The 26,300-nt window shown below is 43.5% G+C and overlaps 1 protein-coding gene across 1 annotated transcript; it reads left to right on the top strand.

The window, feature by feature from the left end:
- The first annotated feature begins 763 nt into the window (after positions 1-763).
- Positions 764-23,723, top strand: mrc2 (mannose receptor, C type 2). Its single transcript, XM_041062526.1, has 29 exons — positions 764-1,079; positions 6,380-6,784; positions 8,275-8,448; positions 8,590-8,754; positions 9,488-9,601; positions 9,884-10,027; positions 10,132-10,323; positions 11,169-11,323; positions 11,479-11,583; positions 14,146-14,261; positions 14,345-14,493; positions 15,787-16,004; positions 16,318-16,460; positions 16,542-16,638; positions 16,756-16,885; positions 17,004-17,036; positions 17,154-17,320; positions 17,669-17,837; positions 17,925-18,067; positions 18,187-18,295; positions 18,598-18,764; positions 18,854-18,962; positions 19,068-19,306; positions 19,417-19,579; positions 19,796-19,945; positions 20,229-20,342; positions 20,791-20,970; positions 21,337-21,360; positions 21,507-23,723. The coding sequence occupies exons 1-29, from the start codon at positions 953-955 to the stop codon at positions 21,725-21,727; spliced, it is 4,422 nt and encodes a 1,473-aa protein (XP_040918460.1). The 5' UTR covers positions 764-952; the 3' UTR covers positions 21,728-23,723.
- The last annotated feature ends 2,577 nt before the right edge of the window (positions 23,724-26,300 follow it).

Below are 26,300 nucleotides of genomic sequence, written 5' to 3'. Positions count from 1 at the left end.
GTTTTGCAGACTATAAATCAAGGCTATACTCTGGAGAAGACTTGAATTCGGCCTCACCGAGTGAGTGCTGAAAACTCAGCGATGGGTGTTAGTGTTTATATTCAGAATTCAGTTTGTGTTTTCTGATAAGTGAGTAAATGGATCAGGAAACAGACTGTTTATCTAGATTGTAATGTCACATTGACTGTAGGCTGCTCCGTAAATGATCTGGAGGATCTTTTTTTTTTTTTTTTTTTTTTTGGATGAATACAGTATTTGTGTAGTGCACAAGACAAATTAGTAAAGCATCTTAAATCTGGTGTAGGTCTGGAGTCACCCTGCTTCTGTCAGGAGGAGGTGAAGGAACATTAATACAAACTCACTTATTCTGTTTCTCTGCAGCGACGTGTAGAAAAAAATTGGAGCTCACAAACTGGCGTGCATGTGAAACTCCATGATGGGACACAAATTGAATGTTACTGGCCCACATGCTCTGGCAGCAAACCTCAAATGCTGATTTTTAATATCGAATATTGCTCATGCTTGTGATGAATGTGACATGTCTCAGATGGACCTCAGCCTTACTGTTTATATTTGGAAGTTATGTCTAGTGTCTCTGCAGCTTCACAGAGAGTCAGACTAATTCTCGTAACTCTCGAAACTCGTTTCGTAACGCAGGCCGCTAGAGGTCCCCGGACCTCATGTTGGGAACCATACAAACACTGACACACACACACACTGTTGACGCTGCTCCATTCATTTCAGTCTCATCTGACTCAGAGGTAGACGGAGCTCTAGCGGTCAAACTCGCCACCAACTCCGCACCATCCGCTCTCAAAGTAAAACACTCGGGCTGTTGCTTTTCTGGCTTCACTTTTTTTTTCTACTTTTTTGTGTGTGTGTGTGTGTGCGTGTGTGTGTATGTGTGAGTGTATGCGTGTGTGTGTGTGTGCTGCGTAGCCTAGTTGTGAGCATGCAAGGCAACGACCGTCACCGAAACAAGGAATCAAGGGGAACATGGACAAATCGGCAACTTGTGATTTACAGATGCACTTTATATTTATTCATCTTTAGTCTGGCACTGAAGAGGAGCGCTTCGGGTGAGGAAAAAAAAAATCTCTCTCAACTCTCGCTTGATTTCAGTCGCGGAAAAGTCGCTAAACCGGGCAGAGGTCGAATCCATTGTGCGTGCGCTTGTTTTGGCACCGACTTTCTAGTCAGAAAAACGCATTTGGAGAGCAGTTACTGAAAGCTGTTTTCTGCGTTTTCGGTGATTTGGTGCTTTGGTATGCCACGAACCAAAAGTCCGAGCAGTGAGTGGAACCAGATGTGGAGAAAAAGGGGAGGGGGGGTGGAGGAGGAGTGGGGAACGGGCTGCAGGCTTAGTGTCTCTGTTGTGACTTTTATTTATATTTATCTAAAGCTGCAAAGCAACGCACCTTTTCAACTGTTTTTGTTCTGTTTTCGGAGCTGATGAGTGTTTTTATGTTGTTGTTTTTTTAGACATGTTAAAAACTGACGTGCAGTGACGCTTCACTGGGCAACCTGAGGGCAGATGTGACCTTTACATCCTGTTACAGGCTGCAATTAACACATTCAGTCCGGTCCTCAACAGCCACTAGACCATCACATGTTAAAGGATGGTACGCAGGGGTTAAACCCACCCAAACAATGTTTTCCGGTGGAGACTGGATATTTATAGCACTTTTGTTTTATAACCGTGAAATTAATGAACTTTTTGTTTAATGAGCACATTATTGTTTTTTTTTCCGCTGTTTTTGCGTGTCAGCTGGAAGTCAGAGTTTACCAACTTCACTCCCCCTTGTCAGTGACTTTTCTACTGTACTGTGAGTGAACGGGATTATGAGGTGGACTGCAGTAAGGATTAAGTTGATAAGTTGATTACTTTTCTGGCACGGAAGGATGGTCTATATAAAGACAGAATATGTGCAGCCAGTAATAAATACTTAGATTGTAAATATTGTAAAATCTGGGCCGTCTCATCTCATCATAACACAGCCACCTGTTTTCTAATCTGTTTTCGTTAAATTGCGCTGATATTGCTTCAAAAGGTTTGAAGTTACCACACTGAATTTGCCAGTATACCATCATACGAGGCACAGGACACCATACAGCTATTTAATACATGAATTCTCCATGTTTCCGTTTGATCTTGAAGTTTGATGAAAACACTAAGATTATGTGGGTTTACTCTCTCATTCTTTGCACTCTCATCCCTAAGAATACGCAGCTAGATACACATCCAAAATAATCCGCAGCTCTTTTTGCCGAGGCCTCGTTTCTTGTTATTCTAATTTTAAAATGACGTGCACCCATCTGCCCTCCGGTTCCCCTGTTGCTGAAGTTGAGAATCTCTTTTCAATCACAAAGACCAAATGGATGAGATGCAAAAGGATATAACGGTCTGTTGATTTGTTTTATGAAATGTTGCCTGTTTGGATTTGTCTTTTCCAGAGTTTAACGGTGAAAGTATCTTTACTCTGGGCTCAGCTCAGCATGTTGTCGTGAACTTTCTTGCTCTGTGTAATATCAAAAGAAACAAGCTTTGTCTTGTGCTGCACTGTGTTGTCACCTTGATGTATCTGTAGCAAACAGTGGAGAAGAAAGATGAAGAAGAGCAATAGGATAGAGTTTATTTTGGCATGAGAGTTCAAATTAAAATCCTGTGGCGTGACAGTGCGTCTCCAGCAGCTCCAGATCTGTGGTGTTCTTAAACGCCCAGACAGTAAGCTGTTCATTATTTCACGCTGCTCTCACCGAGCACTGCTCCGTTAACAGCTGAATTGCAAGTAACTCTGACCTCACTCAAGATTTGAACTTAAACCTGCACTGTGATAAGTCCTTGTCTCCATTATACTGTGCAGAAGCGTGGGAGTGATGGAAAGTTTCAACAGTGTGCGCTCACTCTCACGCTGGCTTCTAAATGTGATATGCACTTTCCAGGTTGCGGTGCTTCTGAGTGTGGCTGCAAAATGCAAATATGCCCTTTTCTCTCTGATAACCCTCTTCCTTCCTCTCTCCCATGCTTCTTGGATGAGGTAAAACCTATCCACTGTTTGCGCTCCCTCAGAGGCCAGACCACCATAAAACACCAAAGAAACAAACTTAGCAGTGTGGAATTTCCTGCCTATTGGTTGGTTGCCATTTTATCACACTGACCAATTAAACAAGTGTTTCTTATTTATTTTATTATCTCAGAAATCTGTCAAAATAACAAAAAGTTAAGTGCAAATTATTTAGCTCATACTTCCATTTAGATATACAGTAAATATATAAATGAATGGAAATTAAATAGTCTCCTAAGTTTTATTTAGCTGGCAGCAGCAATGAATCACACTTACTCACCAAACAGTGTGAAATTGAGAAGTTTGTTGCACTCATACAATGTCTGAACCAAAAACTTGCTATTGATCGGTCACCCACACAGAGATTAAGTTTTGTCCTCAAACCTGGTCCAATAGATGACCGTATTGAGTAGGTGGAGGTTCTGGAAATCTCTGCCTCTCTTGGCGAGTACTGCCGGTTGTGCTTGGCCGTGGATTTCAGCCTCTCTCTTCAGCAGGAAACTGTCTTCGGCGTTGAAAAAAGGGGTGACAGGGCAAAGAAGAGGATGAGATCACAGCAGGAGAGCTGTTGTGGCTTAGCTTTCACAGGGCTCAATGGCTTAAAGTTAATCTGGAATTCTGCACTCTCTCTGATTGCCCGGGAGTTTTCTCACATCAAACATCCCGTCGTGTCCCCTAGAGACTGGAATTAAAATTTCTTTTTGAATTTTCTTCTTGCTGTCTGAAACTTGAGCCTCAGGTTGTCTAGCGGTTCGGCAGCTTGTGCCAGAAACTTTTCATATTGTCACCTTATTAATACTGAACTTATATTCACATACTGAAATGAAGTCAACGCACGATGTAATGCTGATTTTTGCTGGGATGGTTCTGGTGTGAAAATCTTCCCACAGGCACTGCTCTGTGGTTTATTTCCAAAAATGACATTAATTCTCATTGTGAGAATGACAAAATGGCTAAATTGGTGTGTGTGCCTCGCCTCGTGAACAAGTCAGGATTGTGTAACTCTAGCTAATTCAGTATCCCCATGGTTATTCTTTGCAATGAGAAGTGTAATTAAACCAAGCTACACTATTGGTTGTTGTGTCAGACATCACACTGTAATTACAGAGTAAATAAGAACAGAGTCTGTCATATTGGGCCTTAAATTAAGAGCTGAAATGATTGGCAGATTCACCAGTTAGTCAACATGGTTTTCTTTGTATTCTATGATAGTAAACTAAATATGTATTGCTTTTTGATAGCTGAACAGATGAGTTATTTATATAAGTCAGCTTGAGCTTTGGGATTGTGATGGATATTTTTGCTCTAATTAATTAATCAGAAAAATATCGGGGTCGTAGATAATGCATTGCTTGTTTTTTATTCAGCTGCTTGTAAGTGAAGAAACCTTGAGAAGGTATTTCTGGCAGAGGTCAGTGACGCATTTGCCTTTTAACATTTGACTCAATGGATACACCAGACTGTGATTTTCCACAGAAACAGGACTTTGCTTGCATTTTTTTTTTTCATATTTCATCGAGCTCTGGATTATGTTGCATTAATAAGCTTGACTGGAGTAACAGCTTCACGGAAAGATGGGTTGTCAACGGAGTAACTGAGATGTTTTGTGTTAATTGGACCAGTGTTTGGATACGTTATAAGTCTCTGCTTTTTTTCTAGCTCTCTGACAGGACTTAAAAGACGTGAATAATTCACGATTAAAACAATAAACTGGCAGTAAACAAGCCCAGCAGCTGGGTATTACTGTAAGATGGATGGCTTTATAAAAAGAACAGGGTGGTGATTATATCTGATTACTCAGAGAGCACTTTCAAACTTTTGCTGAACCGCTCTGCCACTGCGCTCTGTTGCTGTGTTTGCTACCGACTGAATGAGCTAACACCGCTTCTGAGAAACTCAACCACAGAGCCCGAGTGCAAGGAGAGGGGCGTGTCGGTCGTCTCCTCCAGATTACAGGGATTTTTATGGGGCTCTTGATGAGACTCCATTGTCTCTGTGTCCATAAAAGCAGGACAGGAGGTTCAGAGGATTTTAGCTGAGAGGTAGGAAACGAGGGATTGCAGCAGACTCAGCGGACTGAAGTACCCACATATGAGAGTTGTGTTTTTCAACCAAATGCCCAGTGATCTTTCCCACCTACCCCACTTCCTGGCCTCTCACAGGGGCCTGCCGAGTAGGAATGCTAAGGGTCTTACTGCCTCTTCTCTGCATCTCAGGTCTGAGAGAGATTTATGTTTATTTTGGTGATATGGTTTTTAAAGTAGTTTTAATTTAGAGTCACTCCCACACTCACTGATATGTATTTCTTTGTCTTTCTTTCTCCCACCCCTCACACACCAGTCCATGCACAACCCTGGCTTCACGGTTACCAATCTCTAAATCCGTCAAGAAAAGAAAAACAGGAGCGAAAGGAAAACCGCATATTTTTTTAGGAGAAAGGGTGCAAGGTTTTGTTCCCGAAATTCCAGTCACTGTGCCTGGCGTACGGCCACTGCTCTGGATGTGTTAAGTTCAACACATTCTTTCAGTAACTCTTTATGTTTTTTGGTAACTTTTCATTTACTTTGGATATTGTAAATGTACATGAAAATACTGTAAAGCTCTGTGGGCAACACTTTGCCAGCAGATACAGCTCCTCAGAAATCATACTGAAGTAATGCCTGTAAAGACACTGTAATCTGCAGACTGAAAACAGTTACCCATGTCACCTTTGAGGGTCATTACAATTTCATCAAATTAATCAGCTTCAGACCTGTTACCACATTCAGTCACATGAGTTAAATGTATATGAGTCACTCTACAGATTCCCATGGTTAGTGTCATTGTGTAGTCTCCCCCAAACCTGCGAGCTGCTGCTCTCTCCACAGGCAAAACCAAAAGAGACAGACGCCACAGACTGCAGTGAAAAAGAAGCGATGCCAGTCCAGGTTAAAGTTGGGAATGGGGTGAATTCTTGAGACCTGATGAACGATGAAATACTTTTAACCTTGCGTTACAAAAACATGTGCAAGCACTTTTCACAGTTTATTGCATGTCATTTCAATTAGTTCCCGCTGAGACCTCTGTCAAATAAAGTGTACGCAGGATTTTAGGATTATTACAGGATTATTAGGGGATTAATACGGCTGAAGTGCATTACGCGGGGACATCAGAGTCCACGACTGAAACTAGTTCCAACCCAGCACTACATCCATAAATGGATATATTGATCCAGTCCCTGACCTCCTCTCTTGCCACATTAGCTGCTAACACGGAATCCTGTTTTCATTAGCATGATCGACTGATGCCCTCTCTGTTTCCCTCTCTCTGTACAGCGCCGCTGGACTCTGACGAGTTCGCTTTCTTCCATGAGGGCGCCCAAGGGTGCCTGGGGGTGCGGGATCACTCCCTCATCCTGTCAGCCTCCTGTGAGGAAGACAACCAGCGGTGGAAGTGGGTGACCCGGGGACGCCTGTTCAACCTGGGCTCGTCGCTTTGCCTGGGCGTGACCACCGGTAACCTCACCTCCTCAGTGGACAGGTCTCCCCTGGGTGTGTACACCTGTGACCGCGAGCCCCCCAGAGTACGCTGGACCTGGAACTGTGGCCAGGTCCTGGACAACCTCAACAACTACCTTCCCTCACCCTCGATTTGGAACTCGTCCTCAACGTCCCCCATTTCCAAGCTCAAATGGACTCTGCATGGTGGTGTGCAGGACCTGTGTGCGAAAGTATATCGTGGTAAGCTAAGTCAAAGCACCTCTAATTCCTATGGCAAGGCTTCATCAGATTGGTGTCCAGCTGTTTCCTCCGTGAATTATTTTTTGTAGTAATTTTTAATAAGTAATAATAATAACAATTAAATAAAATAAACTACCGAACAAAGTAAAATGAGAAATAAGATAACAGATGTTGCACCCATTCTCGGTTAAATGGACAGAAGGTTCTCATGTCTGCAGCTGTGGTGGCTCAGTGAGCTGATCCCTCACTGTATGTTGTGCTGCTTCAGTGAAGCAGACAGACTCACTGCTGTTGATGCTACAGCTGCATCTGATCAAATGGATACGGCGAAATGCTGCTTTTAGGGAATCATTCAGGACAAGTGGCTGACTGCCAGTCACAAAGCCAAGGAAAACATGGTCGGTGTTTGTAAACTCCAGCAAACACACAGACTCGTCCTTTCCCTCAAGTATACTTGTATTTATATATATAGTGTTCGGTCCAGATTAGGTCTAACCATGGTGGTTTGCAGCTAAGCTTCATTTCCGCTGTCAGTGCCATTCTTACCGATACCAAATGTCACAAACTGTACTGTGATGCTCATTCAGCCGAGTCTGTTAACAGGCTCTGCTTGAGTGCAATTAAAACCAGATCTGCCATAAAAGTAAGACCAGAAAATCTCCCTTCCCTTTCTTCTTTATCCTTCCTCTCCGAAGTCTCTTTTACTTTTTCGCAGCAAGGGAATTGGGTGCATTGACATTTTTAACTTTCAAGTGCTGATCTTCACAAGTTTCTTTGTGAAGTCAACTCGCTGCTGGAGAGGAATACCTCTGACATTAGTCAGCCGAGGAGCAGCTCCACTGCAGCCAGACAGCCAGCCAGCGGTGGAGCAGAGAGGGGAGTCAGGGAGGGAGCTTCAGAAATCTTTCCTCCCACGTTTAACATGTCTGCCCTACTTTCCATTGGCCTAACATGTTTTGGTAACACTACAGATCCAGCTTCCCCTTCTCTCTCTCTCTCTCTCTCTTTCCCTCAGTGTTGCCCCTTTTTTTTCACACCATACTGTACAGGGGGAAAGTAGAGATTCCTGCAGAATGGCAACCTCAGGGCATTTTGTCAAACTGCAGAAATCAAATATAAATTATTAAACTAGCCTGAAAAACAAAACAAAACAAAAAAAGATCCTGCTAGATATACAGAATGGGTCTATTTCTAAATCCATAGCTGTTGATTCTGTTTCATGTGAAGTTCATTATAAAAGATACTTAGTTTTCCTAATAACCTGCCTGTTTTTATTTGTTTACCCTTCCCTCTGCTGACCACTGTTTGACTTCAGACCAGAACATCATCCTCTGTTTTCACCCTCTGTTTGATTATACAAGTCGCTGAGAAAACAGATAAAGTATTTCAGTTCAGCACAGTTCACAGCCACAGCTTTAGACAACACAAGCGAGGCCCATCTCTGCAGCCACATGCAGGGATTTAAAATCTCCCCTCCCTTTGCTCCCCAGAAATCTACACAATCCAGGGGAACTCTCATGGCCGCCCCTGCTACCTGCCCTTCCTGTACGATGGCCAGTGGTTCCACAGCTGCACTAGCATCGGACGTGAGGACGGTCACCTCTGGTGTGCCACCACCTATGACTATGGCAAGGACGAGCGTTGGGGGTTTTGTCCTGTCAAGAGTGAGTTATTGCATCTCTCAGCTGACTGGGAACTCAGTGAGCTTCACCAAAACTTCTTCCTACCAAACTGTTTACGTAACACTCATTTCCTCCCGCTTCCTCTTCTGGTCTATCTGACTTCTTTGTTTTCCTCGTTGCCAGGCAGTGGCTGTGAGACATTCTGGGATACTGACCCGCTGACAGATAGCTGTTACCAGTTTAACTTCCAGGCCACGCTGTCATGGAGCGAGGCTCGGATCAGTTGCCAGCAGCAGGGGGCAGACCTGCTAAGCATCACCAAGCTGCACGAGCAGACCTACATCAATGGTAAAGTCAACGCTCCTGTTGCCGCTACTCGTTTAAAGTATACTTAAATGAACAGGGTTTTTTTCCTCTTCCAATACCTTCTGTGACAAAGTAGTGATAAAGCCTCAGAAATATGCAGCAAACGCAAATCAATCAACAGTGAGCAAACATGTAAACAACGAACTATTGATTTGCCCACTGCTATTCACAAAAGGTAAAGCAGGGTTATTTGGAATTTTAGGGTTTTTATGTTTGATTCCACCTTTAGCACTCGTCTCAGAATCGGTCACTATAATAACCTTGATTTCTTGATTGAACTTTAAAATTTGTGATTTCTGTGAACACAATAAAACCCTTGACAAGGAGGCGGTGTCACCATGTCTGTCAATAAAGCCAGAGTTTCTTAGCTTGCCCGTGACAAACATTTGAAAAAAAAAAATCAATAGCAATGAAATTTGCTGTGCAGCTAAATGTCTAACTCTCAAACACAGATTGTTTGGTTTGCTCATTCACTCTCCCCATAGGAATGATTGATTTTCAGGGTGGTGTGACCCTATTGCCTGACCATTCTTACATAACTATTCTGTTACCCAGTCTTGTCTTGACAGTTAAAATCATGGCTGACTGAAGAGGCTGTTAGGCCTGCGTGGAAGCACAGTATTCAGTGTATCTTGTCTTCCTTCACAAAAGCAGACGGTATGTGCTCATGTCATATTTTATAGCATTTGAGAAAAGTGTTGTCCTGCTGTTTTAGGTTTGCTGACAGGCTACAGTGCTGCTTTGTGGATTGGCCTCAATGACCTGGACATCAATGGAGGCTGGCAGTGGGCCGACTCCTCGCCGCTTAAATATCTCAACTGGGAGCAAGGTTAGCCTGTAAAACCAAATCAACCTTTTATGCCTTTTTTAGGCTTAAAGCTTGATATTTTTTTTTAAACCTTTATTTCCCACAGAAGGCTGAATGAGCGTGCTTTCTCATTTTTAGCAAAGCTCTGCTCTGAGTTCAAATGCAAACTTGCCCGCCTTCCAGTGCAACCACAGTCTTTTACTGTTGACCACTGGAGTATTTGGGGGTTAAGTGGCTTGAACAAGGACACCTTTGCATTAGTGATGTTCTGGAGAGTTTTATTTTTCTTACTCTCACCCTCAGAACAGCCAAACCACGCTGAGGAGGAGAACTGCGCTGTGATCACAACCGAGTCATCGGGTCGTTGGCAAAACCGAGACTGTTCTGTTGCTCTGCCATATGTCTGTAAGAAGAGGCCCAATGCCACCCTGGACCCCTTCACCACTGGTCAGTGTATATATGCATTTGCATTAGTCTATTGAAGCGAAGTGAGCAGTTACAGTCCTGCCACAGTCCAGAATTCGATGGGTTTTATCTTTTTGCTCCCACAGATTCGTGGGCAGATGATGAGAAATATGAGTGCGATGTGGGCTGGCAGGCCTTCCAGGCTGGCTGCTACAAACTGACTTCTGAGAAGACTGACTGGGATACAGCTCAGAAAAACTGCCAGAAGATGGAGGCCAATCTGGTCAGCATCCACACCCTACCCGAGCTGGAGTTCGTCATGAACAACTTGAAGAGAGGTGATTTGTTCTTTTTTTTTTTGTAGTAGTAGTATTGTTTTATTTTCCTCTTCGCGATCAGGGGCCAGAAATGAAATAAAATCCTCACAAATTATTTCATCGTCCTTCGCTTTGTCTTTGTTTATTCATTGTTTCTGACGTGTCCAACTTGTGTTTCAACGTTGAAGCGGAATTCTGCAACCCGTTCTCGGAGCTCCATGCCTGTGTCGCAGGAGTGCCAACTAGTTGTTGAATTAAAAGAGTAAAATGTACATTTTGACAGATATATTGTAGACAGGGGACAGTCAGGGATTTTAATATTTTTCTGTATGAATGTGGAAGAAAAAAACATCACGTTCAATCAAGGGCAGAAGGAAAAAACATGCACGTCACTGACATTGATGTCACTCTTTCAATTCTGTTTTTCAGTTTCTGTTTTAAGCGTAGTGAAGCAAACACACCAATGTTTCAGCCGTGCAGTCTCAGTGGAATAGACTTTTAAAAACTTCCTGATAGATTTGGATTTCCTGGATAAGAAATAAAATAAAAATAAAAAATAAAATTTAACTGTATTAATTGATGGTTTCCAGCTGTTTTTCTACACTGTATGCCCGTATCTTCCCATCAGGCTCAGATATAGTGGAAACCAGACAGTTCAGCCTTTTTTTTTCTTTCTCTTTTCTTTCCTGAGCTGAAAAACAGCTCATGAAGTGAGGAATCAAATTTTTTAGGTCATGGCAGTGCCCCAACTTAATTATTGAACCTCATGGAAAATGTGAGAATTTTATATTTAGGTCATAGTTGGAACCCTAATCCTATTTTTAAGACTTTTAAGTCTTTCTCCCAAATATCTTACCACCTTTCAGACATTGACCAACTATGGACAGGACTCCATGACACCGACATGCAAATGGACTTCCAGTGGACTGACCACACACCCGTCATCTTCACCTTCTGGCACCCCTTTGAACCCAACAACTTCCGCAACACCCAAGAAGATTGCGTCTCCATGTGGGGGCCTGTGAGTGACCTCTTTCACCCTCACGCTGACCCCCGAAGTTTGGGGCCTTAATCACCTCACAGTAAAGGACCCTCGCTGTCGGCGATTCTGCTCTGCTTGTATATATTTAACAGCTGTTTTCTCTCTTTCTGTTTGTGCCTTGCTTACTTGTGCAGGAGGGCCGCTGGGATGACAGCCCTTGTAATATGACCCTGCCCTCCATCTGTAAGAAGCCAGGAACAAAGAGCGATGGGAAGCCACGGCACCAAGACTGCAAACAAGTATTACTCTTTCTCCCTCTCTTTGCATTCGGTGCTACATGGCTCATTTTCCTCCTGACATTTTACGCCATAAAGACTCTATTCAGATCTCCTACAACATTTCAGTGCTCATTTTCCAGCTGCTGACAGTCTGCAGTGTTGGGAGCATAATTATTATTCTAAATATTTCAGCCGTTCCTTCACGTTTGACCCCGTTTTCCCAGAGCTCCCCTGCATCTCTCTCCCGTTCACTGCTCCACTAATCCACCCCCAGTCTGTAACTGTAATATAAATCACTCCCTTAAGACTTGGAAGGTTAACAGGCACACCAGTCTTACTCAGCTCTGGAGACACACACTGTCATTTGGCTTAACACTTTTTCCAAGACCGAAAAAAAAGGAAAAAAAAAAAAATCTAAACTCAAAATACATTATGTTTTTGAAGACAATCAAATTGGGACGAGATGTTTGTGTCTTCGTTCAACAAGTGTTTACACTACATCCAACATTAACATGCACTACCATGCCCACTACTTGTAGCCATATGGTGAACTGAATCACATCTGGAAGATCCATCTACATCTGTCTCTGATTTCACTCCTAATGCTCTCCATATGAGACTCTACAGCCTCTCATACCTGACTTGTCTCACCTGTTTTTTTCCATTAATGTGTGACATAGCAGATCAGTCAGAAAACGAATTATTGTGTGTGACTGAATGTCTCTATGTCCTTCAGGAGTGTTATATTTTTGCATGTGTGTTGATTTATGGTGCAAACGATCTGAAGTCGAGGCTCGCGCTGGTTCTCAGCTGTTACATTCGACAAACATCTCTGTATGGATGGACCATTTGTTTGGTGTAATGAATCCTTTACCCCTCTCCCTGGGGAGCGAGGCATCATGGGTGGTAATGTGACAGGGGTCATTTGGCATGGCACACGCTGCAGGGCCCCGTGGCGGTGCGGTTTGCTCCGAGCAGATGATCTCACGTCACGCAACATGTGAAACAACAATGACAGAAAGCCCGCTGACAGCAACATTACACCACACGATCCCCAAACCATTTACCCCATCCAGCGCTGAGCTCATTTCTCAAAAAAAAAAAAAAAAAAAAAAAAAGTAATGGGGTGTTCAGTGCTGTAATGCTGTCATTGGTGTTACTTACTCACCGGAGCAGTAACTCCCTTACGCTGTGTTTTTTCTGCTTTCCGAAGATAGTGGTTTTATTATGAAGTTAACTCAGCTGCTTCATGTGCAAATAAACAGTGAGATTAGAAAGCTCTGCTAATGTCATTGGCAGCCTGGGGTGTGAGAGCCGCTTAGACCCCTCAGCCCCATAAAGGGGGGGCCCTAAAATAATTGAAAATGTGAACTCTCTCTGGGTTCCTGTCATCATTGTTGTGATTATTTGACTGTTTAAAAATACGATACAGTTCCTAAATACTGCACCAGATGTCCTCCAGAATTGTAATTATGTCTTTGAACTGGAAATGACAAATTTTGGAGGCAACTTCAAGAAGAAAGACAATGCTGTTTTGCTATTTAAGGCCACAAAAAATCTGATGCTGTTTCTGTTTATTGTGTTTGTGTGATACAATCAAAGTATGAGGTATATTTCCAGCTATAAAAATTCAGTATATTGCTTTGTATATTGTTTTCAAATGATTCAGATAAAAGCAAATTGAGGGTGTGTGGTTAAAGTAAATTATTTTCTTGATAGACAGCAGTCAAATTGGTGAAATCAGGTGTAGTATTTCCTGATGGCACACAAGTGAAAAAAACATACTTCTCCTATTGTTACATGTTATGGGAGAGTAAGCCCTCAGTCAACATTAGATACTTGGTGTGTTGACAGAAAATAAGAATAGGAAAAAGAAAGAAAATGTGAAGGAGATGTGAGTTTCAACAGATCGAGCATCTTCAGCAACTGTAATCTTTGAGGTTTCTGTCTAGATGCCAACCGTGGTTGTTCAAAAAGCCTAAGGTTGAGCTTATTCGCACAAAGCTGCAAAAAAAAAAAAAAAAAAGTCTTTCATTCTTGTGCAATATCTCACCCCTCACGACCTTCTGTGTGTTGGCTGCGCCCTGCATCTGTACACGTCCACAACTACAGTACATGAGCTGGCAGGAGGGATTGAGGCCAGGGAAAAGTTATTTCTGCATGCATAGACTTGCTCTTTCTATTCTGCATTTGTGATAAAGTCAGCTTGTACGAGTGGACTTAGCTTCTGTTTTGAGTGATAAACATGAATTTTTGTTTTTTGGGATATGTTTTCGGTCTTCTTTGTTTGTCTGTCTGCTAGTTAGTGGGATATATTTGAAAGTACTTTACACATGAATTAAATTTAGTCGAATTTTACGGGCGAAGGAATTAAGTGATTACCCTTTGAAGTGGAACGAATACCAGCTCCACCCAAAAAAAGTTGGGTGTAGTGGGTCCTCCTTCTTTCTTTTTTTTTTTTTTTTTTTTTTGAATTTTGTTTTCCATATCCTGCTTATCTCCTCTCCTCTCCTCTCCTCTCCTCTCCTCTCCTCTCCTCTCCTCTCCTCTCCTCTCCTCTCCTCTCCTCTCATCTCCTCTCAGGGCTGGAAATGGCACAGTCCAGCTTGTTACTGGGTGGGAGAAGATCTGCTCACCTTTGATGAGGCCAGGAAATCCTGTGAGGACCATGGAGCTGCCCTTGTTACCATTACCAATAGGTGCGCACAGCAACTTATGCATACCTTGACACTCACTTACGGCAATTTGTCAGCTTCCTAAAACCCCCTTTAAATGTTCAAAGGTTCGAGCAGGCCTTCACCAACAGCTTGCTGTTCGGTCGCTCTGGCGAATCCTTCTGGATAGGCCTCCACGACCAGAGCAGCCCGGGCTCTTTGCGCTGGCTCAGCGGGGATGAAGTCACCTACACCAACTGGAATCGAGATCAGCCAGGCAGGTCACAACACAACACAACATGTCTTGTTCAAATGAGTTTGTGAAGGATTTACAGAGTGAGCTACAATCAGTCAGGTGCTCTAAACAGACAACTGGAAAACAACTTATTGGTTTTACTGTCCCTGTGCGGGGATTTTTCTAATGTTCAAGAGAAATCAGATTGAATTGTACATTGCTAAAAGATCCGTTTCACCTGTGACCAGCTCATAATGCCTGTTTACATATTTGTACAATGTTTTTCATTGGTCTGCCAGATTCAGCCAAGTCTTTTACACCTGCTGTAGTATTTTCGTTGTGTTCTATTTATTGGTTGTTACCGTATCTTTCCTGCCCACTGGCTATTCATTTCTTTATCCCTGTTGCTATGATGACTTCCCTTCCCTGAGGGGATTATTAAAGTTTCGTCTAATCTACAACTGGAGATTTTCATTTGGCCAAATCATGAGGTCGATTCTGAACCAGAGCCAGTTTTGGATTTCATCTAAAAAAAAGAAAAACCTGGATTGTTCCCAGGTGTTTTTTTCTTTTGCCAAAAATAGATTCAGATCCACATCCCGATTTGGTTTTGTGGCAGCTTTGATTACCAGACTATCTGCCTATCCAAGAAAATTATCAGCAGCAGTCAAAACCAGACACCAGGGGTAGATTTTAATTTAATGTATTGAAATTGGACTAGTTTGTTGAGGAAATTGTAAAACAGGTCCTAGTTTTGGCTTCCAACAAATTGTCATGGCAGCAGCACAGGAATGAGGCAGCAAACGGGAAGATTCTCCTCGTAAAATTCAGGCTATCATGGATTTTGGCCTCACAACAGGCATAATTTCTAAACCAGACTTTCAGACATGATCAAAATCCACTGGTGGGCGCGTCCTTGGATCCAAAGATCCAAAGACATGGACTGTCTGACCTCTGTGCAGATTATAGCCCTAGTTTGTTGCTTTAGTTGGGTTGGCTGGTTAAAAGGCTGACAATTTTCAACTTATTCTGAGGGTTTTTTCACATGAAAATATTTCTAGTATTGACACTTGGTAGTACTCATAAGAAGCATTTATTCATACCCCCCAAAATCCAACACCTGAGGTTGCACCTGTAGCAGAAAGACTCACCCAAGACCTTTTCTGTGAAGCCGCTGACTATATCATCATGTTTGAAGAAAAGGGATCAAACACTCATAATTGTCACATCATAAATTCTTTTCCTCCACATCATTCCTCTGTTCCTCCATATGTTTTATCAGGGCAGCCTCTATTTCTCTCCGCTCACCTACGTTTCACCCCGCATCTATTTCAGTCAACATCCGTGGTGGATGTGTCTCCATGGCGACGGGCTCCGCAATAGGTCTGTGGGAGGTGAAGGAGTGTGCGTCATTGAAGGCGAAATTCATCTGCCAACAGAAGCAGGACACGTCTCTGAGCCCCGAGCCCCCCGCCCCTCAGCCCACCCCTAGTCTCAGCGGCTCCTGCCCCAGTGGCTGGAAGAGCAACAATAACCTGCGCTACTGCTACAAGGTTCGACCCAGGAATGTTTAAAACCATCAGGGCTCTGCTGGAAGTGTCTCTCAGTTTCACTCAAACTTAAGTTTTCATTTCTTTGTCCCAATAATTATTATTGGGTATTTGAAGTAGGAGAAGAAGTAGGCGAATTTTCTCAAGACTAAGAATCTGAAAAAGCACTTGGTTCTAACTTTTAGTTCTTGGCAGTTGGTTCAGTCCTCAACAAGCACTAAGGTTATATACTCTGCTGTAAGTAGGAATGCTAGGACTGCCTGTTTTACACCGTTTGTAATCAGACTGTTATTACACCTTTACTACCTGTGTGCAGGTGTTTGACTCCTCCCAGCAGCAGACGAAGCTGAGCTGGCTGCAGGCTCACCTGTTCTGCCGGAGACACGGAGCCAACCTGCTGAGCATCAGCGGCCCTGAAGAGGAGCACTTCGTTCTACAAATCCTCCATGAGGCCTTCGGGTAGGTGTGCACCTCTTACCAGCTGACATGTGATGATGGTGATGGTGATGGTGATGCTGATGCTGATGATGTGGTCCACAGGGAATCTGAGGACCACGAGCAGCATTGGTTTTGGATTGGACTGAACCGCAGGAACCCCATGGACAACGGCAGTTGGAAGTGGAGTGATGGACTGGCTGTGAGTACTAACAACAATACTTCCAACAAGTTACTACTAAACTGTGCACCAACAGATTCTGAATTTAAAAACAAAAATCCTTAAAACAGAAGCTGTTTGTCTTTGTTTGTGCCTCAGCTCACATACGAGAACTTTGGACGCTTCTACTACAACATTCGGCAGTGTGCTGCAGCAGACTTGGGCACTATGACCTGGCTGGCCATGCACTGTGACTCTGAGTTAGACTGGATCTGCAAGATCCCCAGAGGTACAACTAACTGCACTGGACCTTTTCAAATTTAGTAGTTGCCTTGGTCCACCCACAGCTCTTGTTGGTGGCGTTTGTATGTTATTAACACACCTTTCCCTTGTTTGTGTGTTTTTAGGTAGTGTTGACAAGGAACCAGAAATCTCTGAAGGTCAGTTTTATTTTCAGTGTTACCTCTGCACATACCAAAATTATCTTGAGTGTTTATTTGAAAACTTATTCAGTCTCACACTGGTTTTTACTTCTTCTCCTATCTCCCATCTCTCAGGCACCAGTTCACCAGAGTGGATTGGCTTCCAGGAGGCTGAGTATAAATTTTTTGACCACCGCACCACTTGGGACCAGGCCCAAAGGATTTGCTCCTGGTTTCATTCCTCGCTGGCCTCCGTCCACTCAGCTGAGGAGGAGGCTTTCCTGGCCAACACTTTACTCAAGGCACTGGACAGTTTATCAAAACATTCATCAGCATTTATATGAGCTGATTTAATCTAAAAATGTAATTGATTATGATGGTCTTGGCAGGCAGTCCAGCTTAAACTGAGAAAAACCATGAGATATACCTAACAAACACAAACCTGTGTGTTAAGGTCACCGCTAATTATGGTGTCTGTATTCTGCATAGCAACCACACCATAACTACAGTTCAGGATTATATAACTGTTACTTACAGTAACACTGTAATGCTATAAATTCGCAGTACTCCTTTTGTATAGACAAACCTTCTATGTTTAAAGGTCACTGTAGCCTCGACACGCTTTTTCACAGTTTCCCTCTCATGTTTAGATGGCGAAAGTGGAGGGTGACAACTGGTGGCTGGGGCTTCACACCTACGAGAACGACGGCCGTTTCCGCTGGTCTGACCACTCTGTGCTCAATTACGTGTCCTGGGCCCTGGGGAGGCCACACCCGCTCAGCCGTGATCGTAAATGTGTCTACATGTCTGCCAGCAAAGGTAAAAACTGCCAGGATGAGATACCTCAGGAGAATAAATCAAATGCAGAGCACTTACACGACCCTGTGTTTTTTCACTTGCCAACAGCGGAGTGGGCAGATCAGAAATGCCACTCTGACCTGCCGTACATCTGTAAGAGAGTGAATGTCACGGGGACCATTCCTCCAACTCCATCATCCCCCCACCCACCTTCAGGCTGCCCTGATGGATGGGCCTCCTATCAGCATAAGGTAGGGCTACAACACAGCTAAACAACTAAACAGTATAATGTTTTTATTTCATGCATCTTTTACTGTCCTAACTCAACGTGACCAAACCAAACCTGAGCAGTCTTTGTTTTGTGCTGTAGTGTTTCAGGGTGTTCGATCAGACACAGCGGCTCACATGGTCTGCGTCCAAGTTGAAATGTGAGACACAGGGAGGTGTACTGGCAGTGGTGTCCAATCATTTGGAGCAAGGTAATTACAGCAGAGTACAGTTGGCATACAGTCACAAGCAGAGGGGTGGTGGAGGGTAGACCCAATTTAAGTTTGTGAAGTTACTTTTCTACTTGAATATAGATTTTTTTTTTTTTTAGGTCTAATTATTTTTAAGAAGGCAGGTTTGAATTATCTGTCATGGTGAGCTGCATCAAATGGCTGGTTTAGATTTTCATGTATTGTAGTTACCGGTCCTTATATTTGTAACTGTTCATAGGTTTCTCACACAAGTCTCTTCATGCACATGCTCAGTGTCATGCAATCGATTCTCCTCCTCACAGCGTTTGTCACCACCCTGCTGACCAATGCCAGTGTTGACCTTTGGGTGGGTTTGACTTCAGACTCTAAAGGTCATTTCCAGTGGGCCAAGGCTGGCCTGCTCAGCTACACCAACTGGGGCCCTGGAGAGCCAATCGACAACAGCGGGCCACACCACAACAAGACCAGGGTACTCACAACACCCAACAATCGCCACCTATGTCATGGTGTTTGTCCTCGGTCTGCTGCTGTTCTGATGATTTCACTCTCACCTCCCAGGGAAACTGTGTGGTGATGATTCATGGGAACCCACAGAAGAACACGGGCATGTGGGCTTCCCGGGCCTGCGAGATGGAAAATAATGGTTTCATTTGTCAAAGGCATCAAGGTGTGACATTCAATTATAACCACAACGTGTGCTTTAAAAGTGGAGATCTATTGCAGAAGTGCGTTGACTTAGAGTAAATCTTGTCTGGCTTTGTTGTTTCCTCAGACCAAGGTCTCCCTCCAGCACCTGCCCTGATTCCTGCCTCCCTGTCGAAGCCAGTGGAGCTGGGTGGAGTGACGTACCGGGTGGTAGAGAAGCGCCTGGACTGGACCGGCGCTCTGCACCTGTGCGAGTCTTTGAACGGGACTCTGGCCACGGTGAAGGATCCCTACCAGCAGGCTTACCTCACGCTGCTGATGAACAGCCTGCGCCGGCCAGCCTGGATCGGTCTCTACTACTACGGGGTGAGTCTATTATGATCATCACTGGAGTCACATAAGTACAACAGTGTTTTTCAGGCTACAGGAGACTGGTAGTGATTTGCACCTCATGGTTTTTTTTTTTATGTTTTCAGGGACGGACGTTCACCTGGCTGGATGAAGAAGAAATGTCATATTCAAACTGGAAAGATGAGGAGCCCAATCATATGGTTGGATGTGGTCACATGACCACTACTGGCCAGTGGGCTATGACTCCTTGTGATGCTAAACGGGAGGCTGCTATCTGTCAAATTAGTGGTATGTGTGTGTGTGTGTAATATAGCAACTAGATACAGCAGTTTACATGTTGGCCACAACAGATCACCAGAAGGCCAAATACGCGCAGAGTGCTGTGGTGTTTAATTTACAAGCAGCTTGTAAAAATGTAAACTTAGCATTAGTTTTCCCATGATAGTGTTTCCTCATTGAGTTACATTAAAATAAGTTCATCTCTGTTGTCTTTGTCCCTGTCAGATGAGCCTGTGACTCACCAGTGGACGTACCCTGGCCAGTGCCCCCACTCCCTGGGAGAGTGGGCCTGGGTGCCTTTCAGAAACCACTGTTACGCCTTCAACCTGCAACGTCTTAAAGTGCAGCAGGATGCACGTATGTCCTGTAAAAAAGGTAGGCAAGAGTTGCAGAAGCCCCCCCCCCCCCTCACCTACACTAGTCAGATTCTGCTCAGGCTCCTGCTGTGCTGCCTGTACAGCTCATGACACCGAATTGAAAACCAATTAAGTACAACACTTCTGACCTTCTCCTCTGCAAACATAATTGACCAAATGCATCAATATGTCTAAATTTAGAAGTGTTTCATTGAGCCTGCTGCATCATTGTTAAATCTCTCTACAGGATCAATTCTGTTTTGTTCCATCTCTGTCTGTTTCTTTCTTTTTGTCTCTTCTAGTGGGAGCAGAACTTCTCTCTATCTTGGATGAGACGGAGAACGGATTTGTGTGGGAACACATCCAGAGCTATGCAGAACAGGCACATGGAGCTTGGCTGGGCATCAGCTTGAAAGGTCCAGCCTCAGACAGTCCCCTCCATGTCTCTCCACAGCAGCAGACTTATTAACCTTCAGCTTTTCAAAAGCTTAAAGCCAACTTTATTAATTTTTATGCTACTTTTAGTCAAATTATCTTGCCCTGCTCGCAGATAATTTGCCTAATTTAATATGTTCTACCTGATTGATTATGATTTCTTTTATAGAATAATCATGAAAGAATTAATTAAGTGGAGGAAACCTGATTAACACTGTTTCTCTCATGTCAAATAAATGTGATAAAGCAACGTGCGTTATCTAAGAAAAGTTAATTTCGCTAAACAGCATTATTATTACTCAATTAGATAATTAGAGTGAAGTGCCCTAAAACATGCTTGGTAAGCTAATAGGAACAACTAGATCTTATACTGGAACTCAACTTCTCTGAGTGTGTGTGTGTGCTTATGTGTGTCTGTTCCTGCTGCAGGTGGAGGTCTAGTGTGGAGTGAGGACACAGAGATGTCATACACCAACTGGGAAGCGCATGATTTCGCCTTCTCTGTTCTGTCTCCAAACTCCTGCTTCTGGATCCAGAGCAACAGCGGCCTGTGGAAGCCGGGCTCCTGCAGAAATCGCACACACGGAGTCATCTGCAAACGGCCACGCAGTAAGCACACGCCAGACTACCGCTGTAGCCGTGGGCGAGTCACGTGAGCTGAGTCTGTTGCAAACTAGTCAACAGCAAAACTACCGAAAATTCAATTGTTTTCAAGGTTGAGTATGATGATCCACGTTCAGGAGCCTGTACAAAGTTAGTCAATAAAATGAATATTGAAGTTTTGCATACTATACATAAGTGGAAACCCTGGAATATATTGTAGTATTGTAGTAAAATTAACAACGAAGCAGTCACAGAAAAAACATATCTTTCAGAGTGACATGGTAAGAAATCACCCAGCAGCAACTAAAAGTAAGTACAATTAAAACTATTGTTAAAAAGCAGTTAATTAAATATCCCTTCTTTCATTTGCAGGCCCTGAAACCTCGGCTGTAACATGTGAGTATGATTATCAGCTGCCATGTAAATGTATGCACTTGAAAATGAACATATCTGTGTATATATGTATATGCTGTGTCTACCAGAAAATGAATCAGTAGCATGTATATTAATCCAGATTTCTGCCTTCTGTCTTCTGTGCCTAGTGGATGGCGACCATCTGCCCACTCTGATTGTTGTCATAGTGACAGGCCTGGTGCTGGTGGTGCTGATCGTCAGTGTGATCTACTTGTACCGTCGGCGAACTGTTGGGTCGCGGGGGTCCTACGAAGGAGCCCGCTACAGCCGAACCAACTCCAGCCTCGGCGAGCAGGCCGAGAAGAACATCCTGGTGTCTGACATGGAGCTGAACGAGCAGCCAGAGTAGCAGAGCTGGACCTGGACCGACTGAACTGACCAACCCAAGACTGGCCCTGACCTGACACAGGAGAGGCTGATTTCAGTGTGCTGACTCAGAAACACGTTGTGGCATTTTTAATTTTTTTTTTTGTCTCTTTTGAAACCAAAAAAGATTTTTTTATGTGCTGAAGGGCTGTGTAGAGCGCAGCAGCTATTTACATTTAAAATTGAATCCCCCGCTTTTTCAGTCCTCTTTTGCCAAGACTTAACTGTTCTAGTAATTTCTCTCCAGACAAATCAGATCATTTCATACGTACAGATTTTCCCCAGAAGCATCCATGAAGGCCAAAAATGGATCTACTGGGAGTTTAGTTTTAATCACAGCTGGAAAAGTTCAACATAAAATCAGTTTTATAAAATGACTCCTCGTTGTCTTCCCTGGTGCCAAAGTGAATTTCAGTTCCCATTCTTGACTGAAAGACTTACAACGCAAAAAAGGAAAAAAAAAAGGACTATCACAGCCACAAATCGACTTAACTAAAACCATTTGTCTCTCTCTCTCTAGAGACTCAGTCAGTCTTCTTCAGGACCAAATTCATTTTTCAATTTTCTAATTTTCTTGACAGTATTTACCTGAACTTGAGGCGTGTTTTTGTTGTTTTCCCATTGATTTTGTCATTATTCGTGCAGCTGCAGAGAACTGTTACTGATGATGCATGTGCGGTTGTTGTGAGCCTGCCTCTATCCTCCTTTCTGATCTGACACGTCAGCACCAGCTGTCGGACGAGCGGAGGGGGAAGAAGTCCAAATGTGAATGTGTGGAAGGTGACAGGGACCAGTGACCTCAAACCGTCTGAGGGCAGTACACTAAAATTGTGCACATAAGTAGAACTTAGCGTTGAAAGCTGGTCTTAAAATAGACGACATTGTCTTTTTTCGGTACAGCTTCTATGGCTCTGTGTACATATTGGCACTTTCTACTATGATCTTGACCTAAATCGCTCTTAGTCATCCGCTTGCCTTTAGTCATTATCCTTAAGACACAGTTGTTGCTCTGTGATTCTGAACTTTTGTTTGTTTTGGCTGTTCACGCCACCATCTGGAGCTGGTTCAGCATTTTTTAAGGACAGTAATTTTCTTTGTATGCGCCGTGAAAAAGGGTTTGCAACTTGATATTTGTCTTATTCATCATTTTTATGGACCACATTTCACTTCTCTGTATGTTTTATCACTCTGAAATTTTTCTCTCATTTTGTCTTTTTAATGATGCAGGTTTCATTGTGTGTTCTGACTTTAAGTAGAGCTGGTAAAGACATTTGGAAACTTTCCTACTTTTATGGGATAATTGCCAACACTTGAACCTCTCGTTGCCCCGCTAAGGAAAACATCCCTCATGTGAATGACAACATTGTGTATAAATGAGAGCCAAAGAATGTTTTAAAAACCGAATTCACTCTTTCGTAAGAGAAAACCTCCTTCCGTTCCTTCTTTTTCTAACTTTATTTTACGATTTCACATTTGTACATCATAATGACCAGGCTTCATTCGCCTCAGAGTTCATTTGCCTCCTCAAACATTTTTTCTTTTTCCTGCAGCTCTTGCCTCTGAGTGCATTTCTGTCCTGCTCAGAGGAATGCTTTGGAGCCGTGTCAGTCTGAGGCTTTTGGTGTTTCACTGAGCTGCTGTGAAGAAAAAAAAACAGCTTTTTTTTTTTTTTTTTGCTCTGTGAGTTGGACTAAGATAGAGGGGGAAGGTAGGAGAAGGGGGAGTAAATAGGAGTGTGTGTGTGTGTGTGTGTGTGTGTGTGTGTGTGTGTGTGGTGTGTGTGTGTGTGTGTGTGTGTGCAGTCTCCAGCTGTGGAATGTTGAGTCGGCAAGAAGAGCTAAGTGGCACGTCTGGAACCAATCAGAGAAGGAGGGCTCAGGGACGTGAAGGGTCAGAAAGACGAGTGAAAAAAAAAAAGAAAACCATATGAAGGAGAAAAGGGGAAAAAGGAGGAGTGTAGGGAGGAGTCGGGGATGTAGGGAGAGAGGAAAGCGGGGAAGGAGGAGTGCAAAGGGCGCAGTGGTTTGTCCCAGGCTTACCCCGGCCTCTGCTGGTGGTTAACTGTACAGGTCTGCATCCATGTGCAGAAGATGTGAACTTATTGTTGCGGTGATGTGAAGGTGCGACGGCCCTCGGTGTGTTCCGCAGTGAGACCATGTCTGCGATGCAGGTTGGCTCAAGTCCCCCGCAAAGATTACCTGAAGCACCTGCTCAGCTTTTATTTTTTGTTTTTGTGTCATTTTTATATGAAATGAATAAAGTCTATGTTCTCAAAGTTTCTGCTTTTATAGTCATGTCATCATCATCTGCCGCTTATCTGGGTCCAGGCCCACGTCGCGGGGGCGACTGCTGCACCAAAGTCCTACGGCACCTCCCACGGGTGATGGGCCCATGGGAGGCGGTGCCGCCCGGAGAGATTGAGTCTCGTGTTCTACCACCTGAGCTAACTGGGCGGTGCTTTTATAGTTACTTATGGATTACTATTCAATAGGCAGCAAACTCTTGCGTGAGGTAAACTGTCTGGTTTGCCGTCCATTTGTTTGTAACTTAGTGGTAAGTTTCCCCTGTTGTGATTTTTCCAAGGCAGTGAGCTGGGAAATTAATTAAGGCATTGATGTGCGAAACGTGGACTGCAATGTTGATGTTTTTCCACATGAGGGCGCACCTCGCCTGCTTTGTGAGATGTCTCCTGCTGCTGGTATTGGCGTTTGCTTCCACTTGTCTCTCATTTGCCAGTGGCCGCTGTGTGTTTTCTACTGCACCAAGTCTCTACAGATGTACACAGCCGATCTACAACAACCAGTTTTATACTGAGATCTCACACTGCACATAGACTCTCTGCTACATGAAAATTCTGCTTTCAGTTTCTTTGTGATTGCAAATGTGTCTGTGGCTGTTTTATGCAAATCATGTACGATTTTGCCTGATAAGCCTCTTCTGCTGGCAGTTTATTTGACAGCATGAGCATCTATAGACAAATTACTTCTCTTGGATCATGTTTAATTAGTGAGCCAAACCTCTTTAATTAAGTAGCTTCATTAAAATCCAGATGTCTTTGTCAAGGGAAACCTGAAAAACAAAGAACAGTATTTACACACCTTATATACGACCACATATACTGTCTACAAAGACAATAGAAAATATATATTAAGTCTGATAACCAACAAATACAAGTTAAACTGTATTAAAAACACAAATAAAAAGAGCAATGCAGGAATGTAAGTAGTTACGTCCTTCCAGTTACAGTTTCTTGCAATACAATGGGCAAGCAATAAAAATGGCACCTTTGTGAAGATTTTTCTGTTCATTAAAAAAAAGTCTCGTAATGTTATTGTGCTAGTTCTTGTTAATTGTGTCCTTCAATTAGTGCCATATGGAGGCGTTTCGGTCTTTGTGGCTGTGATACATCCAGTCACTGCAACAACACTTGACCTGTGCTGGGATCCCAAAGTTATATGATACTGCCAGAGTGTCGGTCCAGACACAGCAGCTAACAGTCATGCTCCACTCCCTCCATGCCCCATCTGGACCGTGCTGGAACAGGTAGACCAACACGGAGAGCGGTGGATGTTTTAAACCCAACACCTGGTGTAACGGAAGCTTGTGACCTCCTCCTACCGGAGACCTGCACCTCTGCAGCATCACATCTGAGCCAGTAAATTGCTTGTTATTCAAATCAAACTGGCTCTGTGTAATCCGTCTCACTTAGGACGGGTGTCAGAACTCATCCCACTGCATGCCACAGGCACTCAGTTTAAAGCATCCGGGGGTTTTGTATTCCAGCAGTTGTTTATAAGTTTAGCAGCCCCATCACCTGTCGTTTTTAATGTGTCTCTTGTGTATGGAAACTATCCTGGAGGAACTTTTGCTTACTCTTCACAAGTTGCAATTTTTGTCTGTTGAATTTCAGACACACGCTCTAACGTTACCCTTATTTGCATGCCACAGCTGCAACTTGTTGTCTAAATACTTTGTCGCCTTGTATTTATCACTGTACCTCAGTACTTCAGTACTTTGTTGTCCTCAGTATTTATCAGAAAGCTTGCAAGGTTCTTGCAAGTATCACAACAGCTGAGAATCACAATTAAGTGAAATGTTTTGCTCGCAACAGCTGAAGGAAATTTAACGTCTTATGCACAGTATGTCAGTGTGTGTGCTGCCTTTTTGTTCATCTCCATCATCTATTGTGATGAGAAGGTCTGACCTATCAAACTGAGTTGTTTGCAGCTATTACACCACCTACTTTTCATTTTAATGACTTTGGTTTATCAGCATTCTTTACAAGCTGCAGTTGCACTGCTTTTGTTTTTTTTTTCCCTTCTTATCTCCTCATTTGATGACGCAGTGGTGCCTCACCGAGAGGTCACATGGGTAATATAAAAGTGTCAGTGCGAGGTGAAAGAGGTTGAATCATGAGGAGGCTTTCATGGCGTCCTGTGGGCTTCTCTTTGCACATGTACAGCATCCATTGCTCAGAAAGCAGCCATCTTGCCTGAGGCGTCTTGAATGCACCTGTCTGGGGTTTTGGAGGTTTAAAGACAGACAGCGGCGATGGA

Source organism: Toxotes jaculatrix, chromosome 18 (assembly GCF_017976425.1).
Source record: "Toxotes jaculatrix isolate fToxJac2 chromosome 18, fToxJac2.pri, whole genome shotgun sequence".
Lineage (NCBI taxonomy): Eukaryota > Metazoa > Chordata > Actinopteri > Toxotidae > Toxotes > Toxotes jaculatrix.
The sequence above is the reverse complement of the archived record's forward strand: the minus strand, read 5'-3'. Positions and strand labels throughout refer to the sequence as shown.